Source organism: Girardinichthys multiradiatus, chromosome 9 (genome assembly GCF_021462225.1).
Source record: "Girardinichthys multiradiatus isolate DD_20200921_A chromosome 9, DD_fGirMul_XY1, whole genome shotgun sequence".
Classification (NCBI taxonomy): domain Eukaryota; kingdom Metazoa; phylum Chordata; class Actinopteri; order Cyprinodontiformes; family Goodeidae; genus Girardinichthys; species Girardinichthys multiradiatus.
This window is the reverse complement of record NC_061802.1, coordinates 42736531-42758066: the sequence shown is the minus strand read 5'-3', so window position 1 is coordinate 42758066 and position 21536 is coordinate 42736531. Positions and strand designations below refer to the sequence as shown.

The window sequence follows — 21536 nt, the reverse complement described above, 5'->3', positions numbered from 1 at the left end:
ATCCCAAGTGGTTATAAACTTATCATACACTTAGAGTTAACCCAACATGGTCTCTAATAGTTGACCGATTGTGATGGAAATCAACTAAATGAAGCAGAGATTATTTTAAATCCCTGTTTGCCAACGTTGGATACCATCAGTTAGCTACAGTATGTGCAGATTTTAGGCTCCGAGTGGTTGGGATTAGACACAAATTACCCAATGCTCTTTAAGAAAGTGCACATGAACGTCTTTAGTTATTTGTACCATCCAGCCTCCACCCCCCCGCCATCCTCCTCCATCTTTTCCCCTCCGCCTCACTGTGTTTGCATTGTTTTACCCTTTTTGCTTGGACTCCAGGTAATAGGAAACGGCACTGACCCCTCCTGATCCCCCGATTACCTTTGTGAAGCGTGAACGTAGTATGGAATCACACATCAGGAGACGACTTGTAATTATTTTTGCGGCGCCATCAGCATGGATCAATCACTCAGGGAGGCTACTCGTGGAACGCCGCTCACAGCCATGGATGGAGCCAGCAGCAACCCTCTCTGACTGACAGCTTTGGTAATTAAGTGATTGTATAGAGCCCTCTGACTATTATAACAACCTTGTCAGGGCCAGCCTGTGTTTGGAACACACTCGAATCAATGTGGTCTCTACTTCCTGAGCATTTTTGATCATGCTCCTCTGACAGCAGAAGGAGGGAAACTCAACATTTGGCATTCTTTGAATATTTGTTGTGGCAACAAATGGTTAAATAATAACATTCAGATGTTAAAGTGCTTATTTTTTAGCATATTCTATTTTCATAGCAGCCCAGAAATGGTACAACTAACCTTTTAAAAATAACAGTGTATGTTACATTCCTCTATGATGTATCTCATTTGTGTGCACTCCAGATCCGAATATGAATGTCACACGTTTCACTGCTTCATGACATGTAGATGCTGGAATAGTAAGTCCACCTTAAATGTCAGAATGCTCCCACAGCGTAGCCCTAAATCCAAGGAAACCCATTTTGTAATTTTTTTATTCGAATAATCACATCCTTGTATAATCTCAACCTTTTTTTCTACCTATAAAACGTGATCCATTTGTCACAGATGAAGCATTATTAAAGGTTTTAACTAAAAATCGACGTGGCAAATTCTACAGCTGATGTCATCATCCAGGTATTCATTTAAAACCTTTCAAGTTCATCATGTAACATTTATTTATATTCATGTAATAATGCATGTATCTCCATCTCCCCTTTCCTTGCTGAGGAAGCGCATTGCCACAGCATGACGCTGCCACCACCATGTTTCACAGTGGGGTGGTGTGTTCAGGTTGACATGTGTTGTTAGTTTACTACCATTCATAGTGCTATGAATGTTAGTCTCCTCTGAGCAGAGCACCTTCTTCCACATGTTTTCTGTCTCTGCTGCATCACTTGTCCGAACTGGAAACGGAACAGGTGACAGTTTGTCATGTTAGGAAGGTTTGCACTTGTGCTATACTCTTTCCATGTTCTGATGATGAATTAAACCTGTCTGCTGGGTTCATCTGTCTTCATGAAGCTGTTTGTTCACTGATGTTCTTTTATAAACCTCAGAGGCCTACAATAAACATCTGTGAGCTTAAACCAAGTACAGGACTTTTGAAGGCAATTGGTTGCACTGGGTTGTAATTTAGGGGCATCAGAGTAAGGAGTGATTTTTTAAAATGCATACTACAGTTTTATGTTTTTTGTAAATATGTTTTAGATTGTACATCCTTTGTTTTTCACTTGAAAATGATGCAAATACAGAAGGTTTCTGGTCATAACATGATAAAATGTGAAAAGGTTCAAAGGCTATGAACACTTTGTAAGGCACTTTATTGCTATTTTGTTTTTATTAATGCTATTTTATTTTTATTGTTATTTTACTTTTCTTAAGCCTAACACTAAGTCAACTGAACCCTTCAATTTAGTTATGCTTGCAAAAGTGACAATGACAATAAAGATTTGTCTCATTTCTTTCTCCTATGTGTCTCTTTTTGACTATTCTTCCAGGTAGCTAACCTAACTCTTGTAACACCATCACTCACATCAGGTTACTCATGACGAAATACCATTTTTTATCTGAACTGTAGTTCAGTTAAGGTAATCCTTCGATTAAATTCAGAGAAGAAACCAAACTTTGGAATCAAATATCTAAAAATCACAATCTATCTTTTTCCTCCCAACTGTGTCAGCAACCTGTGGGAAATATTCAGGGAGCACAGCATTCTCTAGCTGTCCTTTTAACCACAAGTTCTTACCCTGACTACACACACACACACACACACACACACACACACACACACACACACACACACACACAGACTCACCAAAAAGCCGAGCACATGTATGATATTTGCAGAAGTCAGAAACTTCAAAACATAGAAGGCAAAACAATGCTGAACTTATATTGCTTTGTTTTGGTGCTGTAACAGGCTGATGCTCCCACTTGGTTAGAATGTTGTTTATCTTTTTAACAAAAATCTAAGAAAGCAGAAAGAATATGGGAAAGATACAGGTTTGATTACCCACTCTGACTTCTTTACATACCGTTAGACAACCTGTCCAGTTTGGGGATTTTAATCAATATAATCCTCCTGAACCCCCACCCCCATCATCTGTCAAGGACAACTTTGATGGGACGGTCAGGTACGGCCCTCACGCCGACTCTTGACACCCCTGCTATTTTTCATGAGTTCCTCCGGCTCACATAAAATGTCCATGAAGCATTCTCCCAAGTCAGACTTAGGTTTGATCATGTGTGCAAACTGAATTCCCCAAATTATCTGATTTATTTGTTTTAAAATTGGATTTTTTGTTTTTATTATTTTATTTGCTCAGATCTAATGACATGACTGCCGCTGTTCTCTGCAACACATGCAACTGACTTTATATAGATTATAGAACTATAGATAGATGATACTAGAGAAACCAAAAGAGAAAACAGTTGAAAGAATCAGAATGAAAAGAATACTGGTTAGAATTTACTATTTTTACAGTACAAACTTGCTGGATTTTTAACAGCTTTGTTATGGAAAACCCTTTTCTATAATTTCATATACAAAATGTTGGTGGCATAATTAAGGAATCAAAGCTCATAAGTAGAAAAATGATACCTTTTGATGTGCTCATTGAGAAACTACTAAAATGACTTTCCTTTATGCTGATTACATTCTGACTCATCCAGGGTGTAACCCACAACTCACATGATAACCGCTGGAGATAGGCACCAGCTCCCCAGCAAACCTGCAAGGACAAGCGGGTAGACAATGGTTGGATAGATGCATGGTTAGATCCTGCTGTTTATGTCTGTTCTCAAAGAAATTGAAAATATTTGTGACGGCAAGAAAACACACACACGCACACACATGCACACACACACACACACACACACACACACACACCACACACACACACACACACAAGATATTGGTTCAGTCAGCCATCATCCTCAGTCATCATGTGTGGAGTCCAGCAGAGAAAGGTAAGGTATGTATGTTAATATGGGTTTACTTGGGATTATTATTAAAAACTTAGTGGATAAACTTTGGAGGAAGAGTTAAGGTTTGTATCCAGCTAGTTTAGAGACAGAGCTAATGCCAATGCCAAACATGCTAGCCAGGGTAGCAATTTCTATTTATGCTGGCATCCTGATGTTTTGTACTTCCATTTCATTAATGAAATGTAAATTTCCTTTAGAACTTACTCAGAACGTAATTCATTTGAGTAATATGATATTCACATTTAGTGAGATTTTAACTATTTTTAAGTATACATTTGAAACATTTCTTGCCAACTCGCAAAAATAATTGTTATCATTTAGATGTTAACATTTAGATTCAGAGAATTTAATCAAAGCCATCTAAATTAAATTGTCCGCAAAATGTTGCTCCTATTGGTTAAATTCCAAGTGTTTTTTTTTTTTAGAATCTGTAATTGTGGTGAAATATTCTGCGGGCACTTTCTGCTTCAACGACGCAAACTCCAAACTGATTTTAACACCCTCTTAAAACTTTTGTAAAACATGTGTGTGTGGGTATGTGTATGTGGGCGTGTGTGTGTGTGTGTGTGCATGAGGATGTTCGTGCATCCTCCCAGCAGCCTTCCGACCCCTCACCCCCTGACAGTCTAAATGCGGGTGTGTCTCTCTGTAAACGCTGCTACTCTGCAGCCCCACAAAGGTCGCCGGCGGTGAAGTGACAGCTTCCACGCACAGCCGCCAGAGAATCGATGTGGTGCCAGCAGCTACTAGGTGTGTGTGTGCGTTTGTGTGTGTGCATCGTCCCATCATCGACCATCAGCTGAGGCCAATAAGGCGATACCGTAACCGGTAGCTTTCCATTTGCTCCTGCGACTAACAAAAAAAAAAAAAAAAAAAAAGGGATCTTTGCGGGGTGATCCGCAGCCTGTGCGCCTGTCCGCACACTGATTGATGTGTTCAAGCATCGCTTTGATCTGACCTGGGCGATTTGTAGAGATTGAGGGGTGTTCTGATTACAGGATGTTCTGACTGGCTCCGCATTGTATGCGGGGATAAAGCGTCCAGCTCATAGTATCATGCCGACGACTTCTTTAGTGCCCTGTTAGTGTTTAAAAGCGAGTTGCAGAGGCTGAAACGTGTCATTGTGTCTCATTAAAGAGCATCCGAGGTCTCATGGTTGCTGCTAAACTCTAATCAGGAAGAGTTGGGCCTCGCGTTGTCGCCGCCTTGTGGTCAAACTCTGCCATCGCATCTTGTGCGGGAGGCTGGAGGAAAGACGGGTCGAGACAGAAGTTCAATTCAGAAACAGCCCCTTATTTATCATTCAGGACCATTTAATGTAATTTGTTATGATTATTTTAATTAAATAAATAAAATGACGATATTAAAGATAAAACATATTAGCTTCAAATAAAGCTTATTTATTTATAATAAACATAATTTCCTTAATAACAGAAACTACCCTAAACAATCTAAATATTAATCGTAATTTGAATTGTAACATTACATTTTCTGTTTGCAGTAAAGCAATAAACAAACACAAACAGAAAAACAAAAAAAATATTTTTTATGGGGAAATAAAATTCATTTGTATTATTTTATAAATAAAGACATCAAAAAAGAATTATTCTAAACATTTTAAATTTACAAATATTGGATATATTACTTGGTTAATACAGTTAAATTTAGAAAAATGGTAAAATTAGGAGCAAACCTGCAAATGCGGGATTCTGCTTCCCAATCCAGCATTAACGGCACCATCTCCCCTGCCAACCTGATGGAGTAAAACATAAAGATGATTATTGTAATGTTTAAAGACAAATATTTTAAACTATAATCAATTTCTCCACATTTTCCGTTAAATCTGGCAGAACCTTTGGAGGAGGAATTCAAGAAATGACATTTCTGCGCATATGAGCAGTGAGAACCATGCAGCTCTCTTAGCAGACACTTTGTCAGCCTCTTCTTCTTCTTCTTCTTTTGATTCTGATTCTGCTTTTTTTTTTTTTTTACCTCGCCTCAACATCCTTCAAATTCACATCGGGACCGGTGGAAATGTGCTGAATTTCCTACTACCTCTGAACGCTCATTAGCGCCTCATAATTACTTTACTAATTAGGGTGACGTGGTTATTAACAGAATGTGCTGTCATGACAGTCACACTGCTCGACCTTCCTCTGGTGAACATCGCACGGATTCACGGTGTCGGTTATCTTTGCTCAGTTCTTTGGATTTTTCGGTTACTTTTTACGCGATTATTGCGCCTGTTTTTAAACTATAAAGGTGAATTAACAGACGCTTTAAACAAATATTCGCAAATTTAGGAACACTTTTAGAGAGAAAAATCTACAGGACGAAAATAAATATTTTTAATTTTTCCTACCATGATGTGGTTGCCCCTGTTTGTTTTTCCTCTTGTAGGCTATAATATTACATCCGGGCATGCATTTCATTTTTCTTGTGAATGTTAAATTTAATAAAAAGGAAAAAAAAATCCAACATTCAGTCGTATCTCTTGCAATATAAAAATATTTCCAGTTTGACCATAAAATGCATGCATCTGTCGTATTTCCTATTTTGTTTTAAGAAAAGAGCCGCGGCTCCCGAGTTCGCTGCAAACGCACGTTTAAGTGTGTGCGTGAGGAGACGCTTCCCTGATTGGTGACTCGGAGGAACCGGTCCGAATGCAAGCCAATGGCAGCGGGGCAAGGGAAGGTGGATTGGTAGGTGCTGAGGGGAGAGAGGTGGAGAGGAAGGCAGAGAGAAAGGGCGCCGAGTGTTTATTATAAAGGAGAAAATATTAATTCCCCCCTTGCCGTGGGCCGTGACGTCAGCATAGGAAGTCATTGTGGAGCAACACCGGAGCGATTAGCGGCAAAAAGGGGGAGCCTGATATCGAGGAGTCAGCCCTGTGTATATCTCTCCATGCGCCTCAACTTTTAACACAAAGTTCAATATCCAAACAGAAAAAAGGGACGAGGAGTAGCAGAGCCGCACTTTGTTTCACTGAATGTAACATTGGACCGACTGTGTGAGCCGCACAAACGTGGATTTTCTTTTTCTCTCCTGGGTTTTCTTTTCAACTCTTTCATTCTTCCGTTTTTTGTTTTTTTTATTTCTCCTCACTCAAGAGTTTATTTTCTTGATTTTCTTGTGATTTTATTTTTTCCACACCGAGGGAGAAGTAGCTCGCTGTTGTTATGAAGGCTTCATCCGTCCTTTCTTAACATGGAAGGATCCAGCGGAGCGAGTTTTGGGATAGACACTATTTTATCCAGTGCCTCCAACTCTGGTAACCCCATGAGCGGAGACTTCCGGCTCGGAGACAGCAGGACAGCGGATTTCAGGAGCCAGGCAACCCCGTCGCCATGCTCGGAGATAGACACTGTGGGAACGGCCCCCTCATCCCCCATTTCGGTCACCATGGAGCACGGCGGCGAACCGCAACTGGTTCCGGAGAGCCTTCAGCATCAGCACCACCACCATCAGCACCACCACGGCCAGCAGCAGAGCTTGCCGCTGTCTCCTCAGCAACAGCAGCAGCAGCAGCAGGTCGGTGGGGCCGGCTGCGCCCCCAGGACTGCCACCTCTTCATTTTTAATCAAAGACATTCTAGGTGACAGTAAACCGCTGGCGGCCTGCGCACCTTACAGCACCAGCGTATCTTCGCCACATCACACACCCAAACCGGAAAGTGCCGCGGGACCGGACGTGTTCAGGCCTAAGTTGGAACAAGATGAAAACAGAAGCAAGTTGGACAAAAGAGACGACATTCAGAGCGAAATGAAATGCAACGGTAAGATCTGAGCAGAGTGTTTATCTGGGGAAAAAAATGCTGCTTTTAATTGATTTGATTTGATTTTAGTTTATTTTATTTTCATTTATGAATGTTTAATGTTTTATAATCTTTTAAACACAGGTGAGTGAGGGTAGGAGTTCAAAATGCATTAGATTCCTTCCCTTACATAATAATAATAATAATAATAATAATAATAATAATGATTATTTACCCAGCAAGCTTTCTTGCTGTAATAGATATGAAAACAGATGAAAGCCTTGTGATTCTCTTCGTGCGTGGGGCCTCCCTAGTGGGTCAATTAGAGAGATTATTGTTCTTCCTGGAGGGGGGATCATGGCGCACTGAAACACGGCTACACATAGAGATGGATTGATATATTGATGTCGTTTTTTGAAAGAGAGAGGGGGAAAAAAAAACTTCAGGTGACAAATACACACGAGTTTCTTCTCTTTGCAGAAGGGACTGTTTGCACAAGTTGGTGAAAGTTTGGTTGCACACTTTCTTGCCCATGCACGATTGTGAAAAATAAAAACAGGACGAAATTCTGACTTGCGCTGCGCATAATTATTATGTCCGGCTTTATCTTTTGGCTTAATTAGAACATTTCTTCCATATTTAAGGCACTAAAGAAGAAGGCGACCGGGAAATATCCAGCAGCAGAGACAGTCCGCCCGTGCGCACGAAAAAACCCCGCAAAGCCCGCACAGCCTTCACGGACCACCAGCTTAACCAGCTGGAGAGGAGCTTCGAGAGACAAAAATACCTCAGTGTGCAGGACCGCATGGACCTGGCGGCGGCTCTCAGCCTGACGGACACGCAAGTCAAGACCTGGTACCAAAACAGACGGTAAGCAACCTGCAGAGGTTTTGATTAAGATTAACAAAAATGAAGCAACAAATATTTGTTCCAGCGGAATCAAAGCTCAGCAATAACTGAACCGGGACTACTTTAGTGGGTATCTATAGGAATTTTATCCAGAGCAGCAAAGTAATAATTCATTTAATAATACAAACAACATTTTGTAACCAAACCTTCCCCTAGCATTTTCACATCATTCAAACTAACTCGATTTGTATTTGAAAAAGATGATAGTTTGGTCAGTTGTGTTTCTGTATCTCGTTACGACTTTGTAAGATGAAGGGAAAAAAGAAAAATCTGATGATTAGAAATAATAATAAAAAAAATAACTCAAAATAACAAAAATAATAATTAATCAAACCAAGATGTATAATTTTTCTAAATACATCTTGGACATTTTGACACATCAACAACACCAACCCGTCTCTTGTCTCTTCATCGTGTTTTACTTAATGTAACATTTTCTATTATATAGAATACAAAAATAGAAATATAGGCTTCATCTTACACTACAGTCAGAAATAAAATAAAAAAAAACCTACAAAATCAATATATATATATATATATATATATACACTAGCTCTCAGAGCAGTTATATAATTTTACAGATTCAAGCTGAAGAAAAAAATGTACGAAAAAATGTTTAGCTTATTGTTAACTGCATAAATTAGAGACATTTGGCTTTTTGTATATTATTATTTACGTAGGTTTGCTTTACATATATGTAGACATGTCATGATTCAGTATTTTTCTTCACTGTTTGATAGTAAAATATGTATTTTTCTGACACGGCAGATTGTTTGATACATCAAAAACTAATAGTAAAATTTGGTGTGTTTTTCTATGATGATCTTTTACATTTTGCTATTCCATCACAATAAAACCTGTGGTGGTTTGTGTTCAGACAGCTTATAAACGAATATCTGCAGAAGCTTGATTTAATCAGTTCGTCTCTGTTTTCTTTCTTTTTTTTTTTTTTTTTTGTCTAATTAAACCTTCGCCGTATATTCTGGGTGCAGTAATTGGGCCTCTGCATACCAATTAAACAGGCGCCCAGGGACTCGGTGAGAGTGATTAAATAATTGATCAGTTGGATTTTGATCTGATTTCCAGGACGAAGTGGAAGAGACAGACAGCGGTCGGTCTGGAGCTCCTGGCTGAAGCAGGAAACTACTCGGCCTTACAGAGAATGTTCCCCTCGCCCTACTTCTACCACCCGAGCCTGCTGGGCACCGTGGATAGCACCACGGCGGCTGCGGCGGCCGCGGCCATGTACAGCAGCATGTACCGGACTCCCTCCGCGCCGCACCCTAGCCTGCAGAGACCTCTGGTCCCGCGGGTGCTCATTCACGGCCTCGGGCCGGGAGGCCAACCAGCGCTGAACCCCCTGCCCGGCACGCCACATCCGCGATAAAAACTCCAAAAACAGGACGCTGCTTGAACGCGTGATGTGGGTAAGCGCAAAAGGAGCATCACTGCAGGACTTTAAAGCTCCCCACAGAAAAAAAAAAAAAGAGACAGGTTTATTAAGGACATTCTGCAGGAAGAGTTTCAGGAGGGGTCCCACACCGCCTGAGTCCACTCCTCAAGACTCGGCGTCCGGCCCGGACTGCTCATGTCTGATTGTTTGTTTGTCTTTTGTACAAATACACTTACATTAGCAAATAAACTTATAAAGTTTATTAGATGGAGAAGACGTGAATGAATAAAGAAGTAATGATACTAATTGAATTGTAGACGCTTATTGAAACCAGGTCCAAATTCAAACTCTTGAAAAAAAAAAAAACACAATTTCAGTTTTACCACACCTACCATATAGAATGTTTGTCTTAATCTTTATCTCAAACAGTGCCTCTGCAAATCCGTTTGCCTGCTCATATTTTCTTACATCAGCCTGTAACATTTTATTTTCTAATTTGTCAGAACCGGACCAGAGTAAATAATTTGTCCCTGCAGCATATGCTCCTTTAAATTGAACTATTGAGAATTAGTGATCAGTGGCTGGAGGTCAGTGTGCACGGTCTTTATGTTTGTGTTTACCAGCGGCAGCATGCATATGGATGCGCAGCAGCTGATTGGTGGTGGTGGTGCATGGGGGTGAATGGTCCCGACGATGTCGGGTACACACTGGGAATGTGGCCTTGGCTTGGCAGCTGTTGCCTGGGAGCGCATCAGCAGACAATAAGCCTGAATTTCTCAGCGCAGGAAAAACGAGACAAGACGCCTGCAAGAAAGTAGGGGAGAAAGGGAGGGGAAAGGAGGAAGGGGGTAAAACAGAGGGGGTTAATAATCTGCGCATTCTCAATAGCCGTGAGTGAACCTGTTTAGGATTTCTGTTTTTTGTTTTTTTTGGTGTGTGTGTGTGTGTGGGGGGCGGGGGGGGGGGGGGTAGTCCCATGACCCTCGTTGCGCTGATAATCTGGAGGTTTTATAAGCGATTTCAGTTGCTACATCTACTCATATTTAAAATTGCTGCTTCAGAAACAAAACAAACATTAAAATGCTTAGATTTTATTCCGGCTCTTCTGAGCGCTCAGGCAGCCCCGCAGATTAAGGCGTGAATTAGCGCCTCAGGGTGCGTTTGTTTATGTTACGAGTTTTTTATTACTGTGCGACAAATTGAACTTTGCTGGAATACAAGGAAGGCTTGAACATTTCACATCAACATCCAGCAGCCGCACACAACATATAATTTATTTTAATTTTTTGGTGCTTTGCAGAAAATGCGCCAAAAACTTTGCAGTATTTTAATGCAAGCCTTCCGCAACATGTGCACATATCTGCAAGCAATCATAAACGCATACGAAGAGTGTCGCTTGCCAGCGGAAGCTCCAAACACAAGCAGGATCAAATTCATCTCTGCCCTAATTCTTGGAACACATGTTATCTAAGCCGCCTGCTTGTCAGTCGCTCTGCGGACACGTCTGAGCCAAACGGCAGTAGATTCGGTTAAGGACCAATAGACCAATCATATTATTATTCTCCTAAAATCATTATGGGACGCAAACTAGAAGGACCCGCACGTCCCACAGCGTAGAAAAGCGTTGAGGATCTCAGGATCTTGGCGAGTAATGATTAAGTAAAACAGCTCAGGCCCCTCTGTGCAGAAAAAAATATTATCCCACCGCATTGACCCCGCAGCTTTCGGCTGCACAAAGCTGCAGTCCCGTGCATGCGTGTGTGTTGTTCATATGCATGACTTCTACGGCATTATTTATTTATTGCGCTCGGCTGGTAGGGAGGGGTGGGGGGTGTCGGTAGTTGCAGCGGCTGTTTCCAGTTCATTAATAATAGGCTGAGGAAAACAGTACAGCAGCACTGAATTAATAGGACTGCTACCTGGTAGTCTGTGGCCCGGCTATAATCCTTTTTAAACCCATAAAGTGCGTGTTGTTTTATCCACTATTAAATTGTACAAATATTATCGTAACTGTCTAATAATTTGTCTGAATTAAGTATATTTTGGGCCAATTAAATGCAGTCAGTTTTAGGACAAGCGAAATTTTGTTCAGCATGAGGATTTTCTATAGAAATTCCTATCACTGGTGGAAAAAAAAAAATAATAAAAAAGGGCAGCAGGCTTGAATGAAGAGGATTAGGCCTTTTCTTTACCATGGTGCATATTATCCAGAACAGATGGGCTTTAGAGGCTCGTTTTCTTCCTTCTCTTGCCTCAAGGAACCTTGTTGGGGTCTTTAATTGCCACTTTTTCCAACTGATGTAATGGTGGGGTATCTTTTTTCATTACAATAATGAGGTAACACTTGCTCTCCTTGGCCTCTCGTTATCACATCTCCTGCATCACTCACTAAACACCAAATTTAACCCCCCACAGCCCCCCACCCCCCTCCTTTCCACAATCAAAGAAGGAAAGAGAACCGTCGCACTAATTTTGCCAGTGCAACAACAACACGCTGTTTACGCGTGGATCTGCGGACGGAGCCGTTCATCAAGGAGGCAGTAACACCTTAAAAGGCAGATCCACCAGTAAATGGACACCAGTACCACTGCTGCGCCATGAGGGCGTGTGCTCATCTACAAAAACTCATAAAAATTTCGGTTATAATTTAACCGAAAATAATCCATGCATTTTATCGGAATAGATTTTAGGGGAAATTATGTTAGTTTAACATTCTAACGAATCTGTATTATTATTTATTAAATATTCTGACAACTATTCCACTAGAAATAATAATGAAGTGAGGTGCTTTTTTTTGCAATAAAGTCTTGATCTATTTTATTAAATCATACATCTTATGTTCCTCAAATACAAGTTTAAAATGCAAAGAAGTCAACTGAATATCAGGCCCAAGCTATAAGCAGAGTTTGCAACTCCTAGCGGCCCAGTGCCGTTCTGGGTAAATATGGCACTTGAACACATGCCAAGGAAACACTTTTACAACTTGAAAGTTGAATTCACAGGGAGGTAGCTCACTAGTTTACTGAAAAAGGAGATTTTTAAAGCAAACAGCATAGAAGAAGGAGATATAACAAAAATAAAAAAGAAGGCCAGTGTTGCTCTGGAAGTTGATAGGTTTATCCGTAAGTGGGCCCCAAGATTCTGTTCTACCCAGGGTCTCAAGCAACCTGCATTTGCCATCCATCACCCACCATTTATAGCCGCATCACAAACATCTCTAATGAGTCATGAAAGATTAATCATTAGACTTTGTGCATAAATTCAGTGAAATTCTTAAACTCACTGTATGACCAAAGGTGCTGAATCACTTTATTAAATAGCACCTGGATGCTGTTTAATGCCTGCTGCATTTTAATACAAACTTAAAAGAATCAAAAAGAAAAGGCCCATAGGACCAGGCTAACATGTAACCATGGAAAACTATGTAATAATTCCCTAGTTTTATTTGGAAACCCAAGCACAGACACAAGCAGCAAAAATGAATAAACCAGCAACAAAAGTAACAACGAGCTCTGACTGTTAATATAGCTCTCTAGCTATCGAACTATGAGAATTAAAGATCTAAAACAATGTCAGTTCTTATAAATCGTAACTAAAATTAAATAGATATAAATCTTATTTTAAAACAATCTGTAATTTGTTTATGATTCCTTAAAATCTTGAATAAAGATTTTCAGATTATTTTAAATTCATTTAAGATTTTAAGGAAATATAAATTTTAAAAATCTTTATTTAATATAAATTTAAAATAAAATTTTAAAAATCTTTTAAATGTCCTCTTCAGAAAATGTTTGAACACACTTCAACGGCAGCTCATTCTTGATGAACATGATAACAAACAGGAAGATCTTTCTAGTAAAGAATTTAAGAGCTCTTGGGGGACCCCTCCTGGTCTGGGGGACCAAAGCAGCCACTTATTTCGCTTGTGCCTAGGGTCAGCTCCTCCTGAACAAACAAATGAGAAAACAGTGGCTTCCAAACATCGCATCCCCTCTAAATTCCCTGCTCTGATATAATAATAAGAAGTACTTATGATTCTTTTGTTTATCTATTATTCTCCAACAGTTTAGCAGATGAGAGCGTTGAGTGAAGCCATCCTCTCACCTCACAGTGGAGCCTTGACTAACACGGCCATCTGCAGCAGTCCCGGCTGAGTGATGCCACATAGCTGCGACACATCATAGCTTAAATGGCCTCATCATTTCAGCAAATCCAGCCAGTTTTCCTCTCTCTCTTGTTGTCAAGTGATAGGACAGCTGATGGCAGAGAAGCTCCGCTACCTTTCAAGTTTCAACCAGGCGCCGTCACATACGACCGCACACGCAAGAAGGAAAAAAAAAAAAAAAAAAGTCTGTCAGCAGTGATGTCAAAAGCTTCAATTTTTACAGAGCAATTAGGGGTTTCATCACAGCGGAGTGATGTCAGGATTCATTACAGCTCAGCAACAGCTAATTGCTTCAAGGTTAAAGTAACAGATCTGACGGCATTGTATTTTAAGTGACAGGCTCAGATTCTGGTGCTGTTTCTCAGAGTACAGCTCTGACGTGGAGGGAGTGTGCTCAGGAGGATGCAATGGGAATTACTCCACATTAGGAGAGATACTGGTGAGAATTTAGCAGTGATATGCAGAAAAACAAAGAGGTGGATGTTTGAATCTATGTCTGTGAGGTAAATCAAAGGCCAATGTAACATGAACTCTTTCCAGTCTGATCAATAAAAAAAGGAGTGATAGAAAAATCTATCTTTATTAAAATTTTGCACCTGTCTTAAGTTTCCATCAAAAGTTTTCTTTTTATATGTCTTATATAAAATGATACAGTATCTGATTTGAGCCAGGTATACCTCCTACATTTTGAATTTTGCAATATATGATAAACGTTGGACTCTTCACTTGTTTAAACGGAGTGCTTTTAAAAAGATTCAGTGGGTTATTGAAAGACTGAATAGAGAATGTCACTTGGCCAATTCTTTACATGCTCAATGGGGCTGATGTCTGGACTTTGCTAAGACCACTCCAGAAGCATAAAGTACCATCTTTAGCCATTCCAAAGCCAGTTCAATGTGTTTTAAGGAACATTGTCCTGTGGCAACATCCAGCTGTGTCCAGGTCTCAACTGGCCATTCACTTGGTGCAATGCACCAGTACTACCAGTACCAGTGCACAACTATCAAGCATGGTGGTTCCACCACCATGCTTGATAGTTGGCACAGTATTTTTGGGTTTAAAAATCTCACCGTGACTCCTGTAAAACCTTATTTTTTGTGGCCTGATAGTTGAATCTTTGTCTCACCTATCAGTGAAGTGTTTCTTCACAAAGCATTGGACTTGTCTATGTGGACAGCTGAAAAATGTTAGTCAAGCTTAAATATATTAATTTTAGAGGCTGGCAGTTTTCTCTTTTGAACAACCCATTGTCTGTGGTTACATAAACTTGTTCACAGTGGACAGGAACACTAGGGTTTCAGCAGGTTCCACATGGCAGGTTTGAACCTTGATGGTTCCTGTGTTATTCCTGAGCATCATAGTCAATTTCCTCTCACATGAGGCTGACAGGATTTTCTTTCAAACCTTGGCAAAGTGGAGAACAACATTAATATTCACGCTTTTGTTTAAACATTTTCTTAAAACCTGTAGTTGTTAAAAATGGCACCAAAAGCCTGACGAATGGTCCAATTTGGAAATAATATGGTGTTCATGCAGGCTAGTAAACTGTATGTAAATGACTCAGTTTGCAAAGACCTGTTATACCTACAACATTTTGATTGGAGCAACAGTGCTATCAGGCAGTTGCCAAATCATCCAGTTAAAAGAGGGAATGAAGGACACCAAACAGAAAGAATGGCTCGCAGACCCAGCAGATAGCATTACCAGAGATGGATAGCTCACCTTGTGCATGAGGCTGAGTGGTTCTGCTGTGTAACCAACTAAGCAACTGCATGAAACAACCACCAAGCCCCAAGCAATTGGTTACTTCAACCTCGTCCTGGATGATGCTGTGCACTTGTCCTACGTGTTGGTTTTCCAGTTTTCCGGTGTGAAACGGCACCATGAGACTTAACCAAAAAAAACTGACTGATAGTAAAGACTGTTAAATGAAGGTCATTTTCTGATGGTTCATGACACAAAGTGACCCTTTTTTGTTGAATCTAAGGCTAAAGGCATTGCAACAATAAGGGATGAAGGCAAAAAGCTCCAACTTCAATCTTGACTGGGACAAAGATGTTTTTTCATATGCCATGAACTCAGTTTAACAGAGAAAATAAATTTGAATCAGAGAGCCACTGGAGTCGTTTTTTTTTAAATGAGCACTTGTTTATCCTTGCCCCCCCCACCATCGTAGAGTGGAATACCTGATCCTTTGAACTGATTGTTTGTTTAACCGCTGCTGGGACTAGGGCATCCCTGAGGTCTGAGTAAGTGTTGATCTAAGGTTGGATTTGAAATAGCCTAATGAGGGACTCTTTGGATAATTAGTGCTAGCTGGAATGCTTGTGGATAATTTGGGTTCTTTGGCACCTCGTACAAGCAAGACAGTGGGGAGGGGGGCACATGATGAAAGAATAGAAAGAACGGGGTTAATGAAAATTAGTATGTCAAGTTGGTCTTTACCTGTTTTTTCATCTTTCGCTCTTAAGCTACTCTATAACTAATGTAATGGAACAATTAATGGTGCACTTTATGGATGCAGCTCTTTCGGGGAGGATGGTCACCACCCCTGCAACAACATCAACCAATACTGTGGTAATTAGAGACTGAAAGGTGTCTGGAAGTGAGGTCCAGCAGGGAATGAGGAGATGGCAGTGAGCCTGTGGGGAGAAAAGATCTTCCCAGCCCCCCTTCTCACTTCTGGGCTCACTTGGCAGTCAGTGGGAGACCACAAACAGGAGCTGTGACCAGTTCAGACAATCATACAAGTTTGGACTGGTCTCAATGAGCCACCAGTTAATTTCTTGCCTGATGGTTTTCACTGCCGATCAGTCCCCAGTGAGTATGTATATGTCAGTCACAAAGGAAAAAACTTCCACCAAATCCTCCCAGGAGATCAAAGCAGTGCTTTATGAAACCAGAAATAAGTTGCTTATCCTGTTTAATTTTCTTATTTTGAAGATCAACAGTGTGTTACAGTAGAAAATAGGTAACATCATAGCCTGATTAGATGGTCCAGCTGTCTGCCTGCTGTTCATATACAGCAGAAAATAAAACTTGCATCTTATCAGGCCCGGAGCTGGATCCAGTTTCAGCATACTGTAAATTGAGAGTGATGCTATTAACCTCATTTCCATCACGTTGTTTGTTTTTGTGTGAAATTACTGGAATACAGCGACGAGTGCTCCCTTGAGGTTCTGTTATGGCGCAGTTAATTACGTTAGAAATTAAGGCTGTCTCCCAATCAGCTTGGTAAAGAGAGGCACTGAGAGCGGCACGGGGTGCAAGGAGAAGGACTGACTGGAGTACCTAAGACGTGTACACAGCGGTCGACATGTGATTAGGGGTTTTGTGCTGCGCACTGTATGGCCTGTATGGCCCTCTCAGGGCATTGCAACTGCAGGCAAGAGTGTAAGATGTCGAACTCAGCTGTGTTTATACATATTTCACAACCATCACCTCCTGCAGGACACTTTTATACTCCCTTTACACACTTAAATAGGTCCACTCATTTCTAACATTCATAAGTTCATCTTCCTCTACTTTGTCCATTCGCCGATCGAATGTGAGCTATGCTGCTCTCACAATTACTGGTTGTTATTCTCCATTTGTGGCGTTTGGAGAAGGACAGAAAGATCCAACTTTATGTGTCTGTGTTTTTAACATTGAGCATGAACTGGCCTTCAGATGTCTTACAAAACTATTCATACTTGAAGTTCTTTTTCATGTTCCAACTACAAATCTCATTGGCATTTGTGCATTTGTCTTCAGTTACCCAGAGTCAATGTTCGTTGCTGCAGTTGCAGCTTCAGATGCTTTAGAGTAAGTCTGTAACAGCTGTTCACATCAGACTGGACAGAGAGCATCAATCCATCTATTTTTCCATAAACTCTGAATAGCTTCCCTGACAGAAGGCAGAAGGAAAGCATCCCCACAGCATCTCTACAAATTGTTACACACACCGTTAAAAATGTTTAAAGCGCTGCAAATGGATAAAAGAGGATCAGATAAGAAAGCACATCAGGATAGTGTGTGAAACAATATCCGTGTTTTCCACAGGCAGCTGGATTTAAACAGTGCTTTTCCAGGGACAAAACTGGCCTGCTTTCTCTGCATTAACTAAGGGTATAGGCTTTTTATAAGGACATTTTCCCCATAGCCATACAAAGCAGCTACCCCCCTAGTTGAAGCGATTTGCTGTTCACAATGCCCCAGCTTAACCAGCTAGGTCAGGTCAAGTTGACTTAAACAATAGGGACTTTAGTGTCTCACCCAAAAGCACAAAGTGTCACCGCAACAAAGCTGCTCGCTGCAAGTGGAGCAAACATTTCATAAAGTCGTGGCCTCAGTCTATAAATGTCCCGTCTAATCTTTTAATTCTCATCAAGCAGAGCTTTCATCCTTTCTAGCACTTTTTAAAAAAGGAATCAATATTTTGGAAAATGCTGCACTAAATGATGTCCTCCAATCTTGAACATTTTACTGCCGTTTTCATACAGTTGCAGTTACAACTTTCCCAAATGAAGTCATCATGGGCATGAATGCCATTCACATTTAGGGTTGTTAATATTTTTAAACAGTTTGTTTTCCAGGGTGAAATGACTATTTGCCATGCAAATTAAATTAAGAAAAAAAAAACAATGATTGGGAGCCCAAGTTTGAATTTATTTTTGATTTTCTTTTAATAACACACCTACAGACTCACCTCCACTAATATTTGGTCAAATGTCCCTCAGCAAGCTGCCCCAGGACCACACATTTTCTGTAGCCATCAAAAAGCTCCTGGCATAGTCCCGGCTGGATTTTTTGGTAGATGTCAATTAAACTGTTTTCTGGCATGAATATTAGTTCATATAAGTTTTGAGCATGGTCCAGCAATTTTCAAATGGATTTAGACTGGAGCTTTGTTGCAGAAGCTTTTTGTTAGCCTACTTTATCCATTCCAAAACTAGTTTTTATGAATGTTTGGGATCATTGTTCATCACTGTTGGAAACTTTGTGCCCTATACATGCCCTAAGCATGATGCTGCCAACCCTGTGGTTGACAGTTGGTACAGTGCTCTTATGCTTGATAACATCACCTTGACTTGAAACATCATTTTGTCATTGTGGCCAAACAGCTCAATCTTTGTCTTATCAGACGATATAACCTTTCTGTCCATGTAGGTAGTCCACCTTGACAGTGTTTATTTTTGGGCGGGCACTTTTTTCTTGGTTGGCACCCTCTCAATACATGTCAATATAAAAACCTGTTCATTGTGGACACTAAAACTTGTTTTCTAGCATCTTTCCATTCACGCCAGGCTCCTTCTTCCAGATAGGGGGAAGGTGGTGGAGACACATCTGAATAATTTATTGTCATAATGTTGAATTTACTTGACTCTGGAAGTGACACAACCACAAGGACAGGACTGCGTTTTAACCATTTATTGGTTATACAAGCAGTTCGGATTTGAGCCCGGACTGGAACTGCCGATGGGATCTGGATCATCACTGAGGAAGGAGAGGGTAGAGGTTACTGAGGCTCCAGGAAGGAAATAGAGATGGGCGCAAAGAGGATCTGCAGCTGACTGTTGATGGTTGATGGAGGCTTGTTGGGGGAGATAAGTCTTTTCCACGGTGACTGAGACTTGCAGATAATGTGGAATGGAGCACTGTTGTTCTTTCGTTCCTTCGGTGCAATCCTGGAGTTGCTCTGCTGTGCTTGAGCATGTGTTGGAGGATGGACAGGCAGGTGAGTGAAAGTTAGATGTTCCCACGAGGTGGTTCTTGAGCGGCTGAGCTGGAGGCAGGAGTGGAAAGGAGACTCACGGCTAGATCGGCGGGGTATGGTTTCCAATGCTCGCCTGAGTATGATACGGAGAACAGGAACTTAGGAATCCTAGAGTGTTATCACACAGGACCAGATCTGCAAGACAGGACAAAAGCAATACGATCAGAGCAAGCTTAGGAGGACTAGAAAGTCGCATCATATGGTCAGTTTACCACACTGGCAGAGACAACGAGCTGATGCCTCGTTCCAGGTTCCAGCTCCTTATAAAGCCCAGTTGATTATACTCAGATTAGGAACACCTGTGCAGCAGCACCTGTCAGACACACCCTGCAGCAGAGGGAAAAGCACAACACACACACAAAACTGCACAGCCACCGTGGGTATGACACTTATACCTACATACAACTGTGTAGAATCAGGATCTTAGTATCCCCTTTTTCTTTCTAACTTAATCTATAGTCCATTGAATTTCACTGAGTTCAGTGTCTTTCCCCTGATATTGTTAGTATTGCTCAATCTATGTAGTGCTTTCAGACAAAATGTTTTTCTGGAAAAAAGAAATTACCAGCTGTAGAAATCATGATCACCAGATACAAATCCATAGGCCTTAGCCTGGTGAAATTACATTCATGAACCTTCAGCACCATTAACTATTTAAAGATTTGGGTGAACTTAGAATATACAATTTTGGCCCTATGTGGTTTTAGTAGAATCCACAATAAATTCAAATTCTTGTTTGTAAATTCCCTTACAAATTTCTGTTGTTTTACTTTTTTGTCACACTTAAATGTTTCAGGTCATCAAATTAGGTTTAATGTCTGACAAGGATAACCTGAGTAAAAACACAAAGTAGTTTTCAAATTATGATTTCAATTAATAAGAGAAAATGCTGTCCAAACCAACTGGCTTTGTGTGAAAAACTAAATGGCTTAATTGAACACTTGAACGTGCAAACCTCAGCAACAACTCACATCAAGTTTTTGGGATAACTGGAAATTGGTCTTTTAGCTGTGAAGGAATGTTGGCACACTCTACTTTGCAGAATTGTTGTGATTCAGCCATATTGCAGGGTTTTCTCAAACAGGCAATTCATACCTGTTTGAGATCAGGCCACAGCCTCTATCCACTTTTAATCACAGCCCTACTGCATAATCCAAGTGTGCTTAAGCTTAAAATGAACTGATGGGAAGACATTCTCCTTCAGGTCTTTCTCGTAGAGAGTAGAACTCTTTGTTCAACAATTATGGCATGTTGTCCAGGTCTTCAGAAAACAAAGTTACCACAAACCATAACACTGCCTTCACCATGTATCATGTAGGTTTCATGTTCTTCATCTAATATCCTGTTAGAAATAGGATGCACACATCCTATTTCCCGTGTGTCCACATAATGTTTTCCTAAAGATCTTGGCAAACGTGAGGCTAACCTTTGTGGGATTTATTTGTTTTTGGTCAACAGTGGTTTTCACCCTGGACCTCTCCCATTGATGCCATTAATGCACAGCCTCTTTGGTATTGTTAAAAAATGAGCACTGCCTTTAACTGAGTCAAGCAAGGTCTGCAGTGTTTCAGATGTTGTTCTGGGTTCTCTTGTGACCTTCTGATGAGTTGTCTATGCGGTCTCCAAATAATTTTGGTAGCCTGGCCACTCTTCGAAATGTTCATCACCGTTTAGGTCATCTCCATTTGTGGATTATGGCTCTCACTGTGGTTCACTGGAGTACCAAAGCTTTAGAAATGGTGGCGCCGAGCAAACCTTTCAAGACTGATAGATGTCAGTGACTTTGTTTCTAATCTGTTAAATTTATGCAGGTCAGGGCATAATGTGATACTTTTTTAGATATTTTAGCCTACTTCATGTAGGTTCAGGCAGGTTCTGTTTAAGTGACTTATTGATTCTGCAGGTCTGACATTAATCAGGCCTGTGTGTAGCTTTTGATCATCAATGCAATGATCACCTAAACAATTTGAGGTTGTATACATCAGCAGATTCTGGAGGGAGAATAATGTCACAAGTTATTTCAAGTTTAACAGACAGAGTGGAACTGTGTGACC

The 21536-nt window shown here is 40.7% G+C and overlaps 1 protein-coding gene and 1 long non-coding RNA gene across 2 annotated transcripts; one reads left to right on the top strand and one right to left on the bottom strand.

The window, feature by feature from the left end:
• Positions 1-1048: 1048 nt before the first annotated feature.
• LOC124873456 lies at positions 1049-6081 on the bottom strand. Its single transcript, XR_007039533.1, has 3 exons — positions 5869-6081; positions 5200-5259; positions 1049-4750 (listed from the first exon to the last, which is right to left on the bottom strand). It is a non-coding gene; the product is annotated as an uncharacterized LOC124873456 (long non-coding RNA).
• Positions 6082-6363: 282 nt separating this feature from the next.
• Positions 6364-9868, top strand: barhl2 (BarH-like homeobox 2). The gene is made up of 3 exons (XM_047374116.1): positions 6364-7281; positions 7905-8130; positions 9256-9868. Exons 1-3 carry the CDS (start codon positions 6714-6716, stop codon positions 9554-9556), a joined length of 1095 nt encoding a protein of 364 aa, XP_047230072.1. The 5' UTR covers positions 6364-6713; the 3' UTR covers positions 9557-9868.
• The last annotated feature ends 11668 nt before the right edge of the window (positions 9869-21536 follow it).

What these genes read in the sequence shown, in the direction of transcription:
- barhl2 (XM_047374116.1), top strand. Translation starts at nt 6,714, where the DNA reads ATGGAAGGATCCAGCGGAGCGAGTTTTGGGATAGACACTATTTTATCC. An exon ending in GAGCGAAATGAAATGCAACG is followed by an intron (nt 7,282 to 7,904) that starts GTAAGATCTGAG and finishes TCCATATTTAAG; the next exon opens with GCACTAAAGAAGAAGGCGAC. An exon ending in ACCTGGTACCAAAACAGACG is followed by an intron (nt 8,131 to 9,255) that starts GTAAGCAACCTG and finishes TCTGATTTCCAG; the next exon opens with GACGAAGTGGAAGAGACAGA.